The 6000-nt window shown below is 37.4% G+C and overlaps 1 protein-coding gene across 4 annotated transcripts; it reads left to right on the top strand.

Annotated features, from left to right (window-relative positions):
* Window positions 1–276: 276 nt before the first annotated feature.
* Window positions 277–4292, top strand: LOC144574956 (BRISC complex subunit Abro1-like protein). 4 transcript variants are annotated; one of them, XM_078325064.1, is made up of 4 exons: window positions 277–1021; window positions 1458–1701; window positions 2475–2532; window positions 3962–4292. In XM_078325064.1, the coding sequence occupies exons 1-3, from the start codon at window positions 369–371 to the stop codon at window positions 2520–2522; spliced, it is 945 nt and encodes a 314-aa protein (XP_078181190.1). In that variant the 5' UTR covers window positions 277–368; the 3' UTR covers window positions 2523–2532; window positions 3962–4292. The 4 variants fall into 4 exon arrangements, with proteins under 4 accessions (XP_078181190.1, XP_078181187.1, XP_078181188.1 ...); XM_078325061.1 differs by having other exon boundaries at window positions 284–1021; window positions 1455–1701; XM_078325062.1 differs by having other exon boundaries at window positions 284–1021; window positions 1455–1701; window positions 2475–2557.
* Window positions 4293–6000: the final 1708 nt, after the last annotated feature.

Raw genomic sequence — 6000 nt, 5'->3', positions numbered from 1 at the left:
CTGGAGTGTGCTTGCTGATTCAAGGTAATATCACAAAGAATATGGTTTAAACAACAATTTTCCAGTCACTTGCCAGTTGCCAAGTTAGAATTAATATCACCTGAGGTAAATCAAATTTTGAGTTGAGATCCTCACTGTCTGATCTGCATAGCACGAATATTAAAGAAGATCCTTGAATTCGACATCGGACCGGATCGGCCGAATTATGATCGGACGGTCTTTATACAACCTCAAAATTTGAGCTGCCTCAGAGGATCGGGACTGATCAGTTGCCCCTCGACTTTCGATCAAACCAAGGTTTGCTTTGCTTCTTTGTTTCTTCCCATCAAATCCCGTGAAAAGTTCCAATCTTTCTTCTTACCCCTTCAATGGCGACGCCGCCTCCTCCCTCCGACCTTTCCATCTCCGGAATTGCTCTCTCTTCTCTCCTCCACCTCGCCTCAACATCTCCCTCCGACTCCTCCGGTCTCCTCGGCGGCCACCTCTCCCTCCCCTCTTCCCCTTCTCCTCCTCTCTCCGACTTCGATCCGTCCCCATCCGTCCCCACCCCCTCCTCTTCCTCCTCCCTCTTCATTACCCACCTCGTCTCCTTCAACTCTCCTCTCTCTTTTTTCTCCTCTCTTGGTCATGTTGATGCCTCCCTTGTACAATCCCATTTCCCTAATTCTTCCCCAGTCGGCTGGTTCTCCTTCCGCCGTAGCTCATCCCTTCGTCCCTCTATGAGAGAGTTCGCTGTGTCGGTTTCTCTCGCCAAAACCCTAGGTAGCAACACTCCCTGTGTGTTTCTCCTTCTCTCTTCGTCTCTCTCACCTAACCGAGCAGTTCACACCTATGACTACCGGGCATTTTTGCTTAGTCCCGGTGTAAATCCAGTGCTTGAGCCGGTGTCTCTGCGTGTTTTGAATGTGGGGCCCAGCTCCAGTGGAGGTCAGTATGACTCTTTCTCTGCTAACTTGTCAGCTCTTCCTTCCGTGCCATGTGTCATAAGAGGGGTTGATGATGCTAATGCTATGGTGATCTGGTTAGTACCTGTTGTGCATTGAATCATGCATTTGGTTTACAAATTGCATAATTAGTTTTATTTTCTTAATTTATTTAGGTCATGTTACATGTATTCGGTACAATAGCTTTTTATGTGCAAGCTCCTAAAGCTCATCAAGTTATTAAATTGTTTCAACCTGTTGCATATTACATCTAAACAATCTGGGTAGTATTTTGTCTATTATGAAATTTTGGTAAGCAATGTAATATTGGTCTTGTTATTAGTTTCACAGTTCCAGAAATAACTAAACTTGCTTATATATAAAAGAAATGCACACTCAAAGTATACTTATGAAATTCAATTAGTATGTATTTAACACTCAAATTTAGCTTGTGTTTTCAGCATATGACAGTTCTGTACCAAGTATGTATTTTACTAAAAGGAGTAAAATGGCAATAATGTAAATTTGCAGTAGTGAAGGAGAGAAGAAGAAGAGCAAGAAAGAGGATAGTTTGGTGACCCTGAAAGAAAAGGCGCGAGAGCAGAAAGTACTCGATGTATCAACAGAGGGTTTTGCTGTAGAAAGGTTAGAGAAGCTGGTTGGTGGGCCCGCTGATGCATATACGCATGAGATTGAGGAGTTGTATGGGAGTATGTTACGTAAGCTTGAAAGTCTGACGAGTCAGGTCGAAAAGACCTCTTCTGTGGTTTTTGAGCAAGTGAGTGGTTTGTTTTATTGATTGATACAACTTCTTGGGCAATTGTTGTGCATGCTTGTTAGACATTACAAATATTGTCTGCTCCATTTTAAAGTACTAGAAATATCAACCTTATGATCAACACCACAGTTTTTCTGGGTTTATACAATAATGCCTAAACTGTCCCTCCTCGTGTGCTGCATGCAAGGGGTAAAGATTTTAACAGAGCAGTTTTGGGTTCATGCAGCAAGCGAACCATATGCAGTGCTGATTTGATTCTATAGTCCGAGGGCTGCATGAAGCCAAAATTGCTCTGTTAAAATCTTTACCCACATACAAGGTAGAATTGAGCAATTATGTTCTCCATAATTAGAAGGCTCTCCTTCTCATTTTTGTTTTCAATGGTGTAATAGAAATTCAATTGTTTCTTAATAAATATTATCTATTTTTCCCTTTTTTGTGGTTTAGCATAATCTCAAATATTTTTATCCATGGGATTATACTATCCCTCCCAACTTATATGTACCCAGCTTTAGGTGATCTGTACTAAAGGCACATAAAGGGTTCATGTACCAGCTCCATAGGGAAATTCCAAGTAAACAAGACTAAAGTTTTTCAAATTAAATGAGAGAAGAAAAGGGTTACCCTTGGACTATGACTGGTACCATCTGTCATATGCTGGTACCATATCGGGATCAACAATGGGAGATTAATGGAGTCAACCCTGGTTTATATGAAAATAGTGCATGACACTTTTTTTTTTCTTACAAAAGATCTAACTTTGATTGCTGCAGGAAAATCGAAATTTGGAGCTAAGATGCAAATTAGCTGGAATGGAATGAAGCTGGCAAAGTATGTCATCTCTTACATTTTTACGGTAAATAACATATGTTAGGATAGAGTGAGGCTATGGTAACTATGCATAGCGCAGATTGGTCCGTACTACGGATGAATATTTTCATTTACAAATTCAAAATAGTCAATCTGAACTGTTCATGCATATGAAAAGTTACCTGCAGACTAATTTTGCATTTTTTAGCATTTTTTTAGTATCCTTTTTACATAGGTTGAGAATCACTACTTTTGAATGGTCAAATATCTTTATATCATGTGATTTTCTATCTATCTAAAAAAATAGTAAAGATATTATAAAAAAATGTAAAATTTGATCTACAAGTGCACTTTTAGGGGGTGTTCATCAGTTCGGTTCGGTTAAAACCGAAATAAAATAGTCCAACCAAAGTTTTATTTGGTTCTCAAAAATAGAATCGAACTGACTGAATAAACTTACAAACCTATTAAAACCGAGCCAAAGTAAATTTCGGTTTATTCGGTTCAACCAAGCAAACCGAAGTACAAAAGGTATGTTGAAACAGGCAGCTCATATTTTTCATATTTTCAAGTTTCTTTTGCCTACTTTTTAAAATTATCCAAATCCTGGATGTTGAAACAGCATGTTCATAGGAGACGCACAAAAGATATCTAATAATATCTAATACCCAAATACAATAGAGACAGAAACCACACTTTGTTGTAGAAATAAATCCATTAATCAAATAACAGTAATTCCTTTATAATCAAAATCCGCAACTTTGAGCAAAGAAAGGCACTTCCTTAAATTTGGACCTAAAAGGATAGAGCAAACTCAATAAATGAAGCATCATCATCCCTTTAAAAAGAAAAAAAACAGAGAGCATCAGAGAGCTTCCCAATTAGACCAAGTTATCATCCCTTTTTGTAAATTCAAACAAATTTTGCAAAATTCTCATCTTCATTTGCACCTCATCAAACAATATTGCCAAAAAATTACATGCACACAAAAGAGAAGATTTCAGTTCTTGTGTCAGTTAATTAAACCAAATCATCCAGTCCCTCTTTCTATTAGTTCAAAACGAAAAGAGGATATTGAGAGAGAAACAGAGAAGCGAAGGATTGTGCTTAAGCGGTTAAGCCACAACAAATTTACACTCACAAGGTTGAACTGGAGCATGGATGTGCTTGATGAGGACCAAGGTGCACCGGTTCTCTCTCTGATTGTGCCGATGCAGCCGTCTGACACTACTTTTCTGGTTTGGTTATTAACCAAATAAACCGAACACCCCGATACACTCTCATATGGAGATCATGTTGAATGGTTCAGATTGATTGGTTGGAATTTTTAAATAGAGATATTGCTCCATAGTATGGACCGATATGCGCTATGCATAGTACCATAGGCTCACTCTGTGAGGATAATATGTTTCTAACCTTGGTTTTTAATTGGTTATCTTTTCTCTTGCAGTTGCAACTTTGTAGGAGATTAGCTGCCTCCTAGGTGAGTGCTATGTGGGGTTTTCCTGAACTCTTGTCGGAAAGTGCAAACCTTTATGAATTAATGGTCTGATAGTTTTTTGCTTGTTTTGGCCTCAACATAGTTCTTCCTTTGTATATTGTTGGCCCCTTTACCGTTTGGCTCTGAATTATGTTGTCAGTATCAAATGTCAGTTCTTTATTCTCTACGAAATTGAGGGGAAAATGGTGGAATTGGTTTGGCATATGCTATTTTGGGTGAAATTTTGTGCTTTAAACTGCTCTATGCGGTTATTAGTAGAGTTAGAAAATTTGGAGTTAAATTTTTCTTCCGTTGTTGGCTGTAAATTACACTTCACTGTTTTGTAGATCATTTTCTTGTGTTTTCTAAATTAAACACCTGGATGCAATTGGCTAATCCCACTAGCCGCAGTAAACAATTAAAATTTCAAAATTTTCAAGTCTTGTCGTAATTTAAGAAATTCTTCAAACGATTGACTTGTTGTTTTTTGACTGCATTTGGGCAAATATTGGTGCTGTTTGGAGTGTTTGCACAGAATGCTCTGTTATTTTGTAGATGCAAAGATGTTTTCAAATGAGTAAAAGTTGCGTATTCTGATCCTATTAAGTGGAGCAAACACATTCTGACTTGCTGATTGTCTCATTCAAGAGAGCTGTAATTATTTCCTATAGCTGGTATGAAAAATGAAATATAACAGCAAGAAGGCCTAAACGCTGCATCTTTTTTTTTTATAATGTCTTGTGAAAAAACTTGAAAAATTTAAATTATGCTATTGGACAAATTGATATGGGCACAGCCTTCTCAGTGAAATATATTAATTGTAATTATATTTATTTTTGAGTAAGGCTTGGGTGCTATGGATAGCATAGAGGGCTATGGTGCTACGGCTTAATATTTGAGTTTTCAAAATCCTAACGGTCGATCCAGACCATTCATCTTATTCTCCATATTAATGTGTTTGGAGATCAAATTTTATATTTTTTGGAAATTTTTTATTATTTTTTTAGCTAGGTAGAAAATCAAATATCTGAATGGTGCAGAATTTTTTAGATCAAGTGATTTTCTACCTAGCTAAAAAAATAGTAAAAAATTTTCAAAAAATGTAAAATTTGGTCTCCAAATACATATTAATATGGAGAATAAGATGAACGGTTCGGATCGACCGTTAGAATTTTGAAAACTCGAGTATTGAGCTGTAGCACCGTAGCCCTCTATGCTATCCATAACACCCAAGCCTTACTCTTTATTTTTTTAGTTAATGTTTTACAAGGTAGACCATTTATATGACAAATGACAGAATATAGATTACAAGTTATATCAACATGTCATTGTCGTGCCAAGGGCGGTGTTCTCCAAAATTGTACAACACCAAAATAAAAGAAATAACAAGAAGCAACTGAGATTTATAACAATGTTTTGTACGTAGGAGTACTTATCTCATATACTCCTGCTGCTGAGTAGGGCGGTACAAAATTGCTCGAACTCGCTTGTTAATGGCTCGTTTTAACTCGCTTATTTACAACTCTAATCAGTTTTAACTCGAGTTGGCTGACTTGTTTAATAAATGAACTGAGTTTGAGCATAGCCTAACTCGCTCATTTATAACTCGAGTTACATAACATGAGTTTATTGGTGCTTATGTACCAAGTAGTTGTATGAAAAATTGTTGGATTTTAAGTTGTTGTTTGCTTTGAGTTGACATATTATCTCTGTGTTGGATTTTAAGCACGTCTAATATAAAAGAAATTTTATTTCCTCAAATCATAGTGATATTATATATTATTCATTCAATTAAAATAAATACAGCTCAATAGCAATCACAGAAGAACTCAACAGGACCATGGCCGAGATCGAGCGTCTCTTTCGACTCGGCACTTGCAGGAATGAGTTTGCATCGAACATCGCATGACTCGAGATCATCGGGGACAGGACTCTCTGCTCCAGCCTTCCCTGTTGAGAGACGACGGTGGTGACGGGAGGCTATTGCTGGAGAGAGCAATGTGAAAGAA

The sequence above is a fragment of the Carex rostrata genome, chromosome 23 (assembly GCF_964058835.1).
Source record: "Carex rostrata chromosome 23, lpCarRost1.2, whole genome shotgun sequence".
Lineage (NCBI taxonomy): Eukaryota > Viridiplantae > Streptophyta > Magnoliopsida > Poales > Cyperaceae > Carex > Carex rostrata.
Note: the sequence above shows the minus strand (reverse complement) of the source record. Positions and strands in the feature narration are given on the sequence as shown.

Excerpts from the sequence above, each read along its gene's own strand:
- LOC144574956 (XM_078325061.1), top strand. The coding sequence starts at position 369 with ATGGCGACGCCGCCTCCTCCCTCCGACCTTTCCATCTCCGGAATTGCT. Across the intron at positions 1,022-1,454 it reads GCTAATGCTATGGTGATCTG|TAGTGAAGGAGAGAAGAAGA; the intron begins GTTAGTACCTGT and ends GTAAATTTGCAG. Across the intron at positions 1,702-2,474 it reads CTTCTGTGGTTTTTGAGCAA|GAAAATCGAAATTTGGAGCT; the intron begins GTGAGTGGTTTG and ends TGATTGCTGCAG.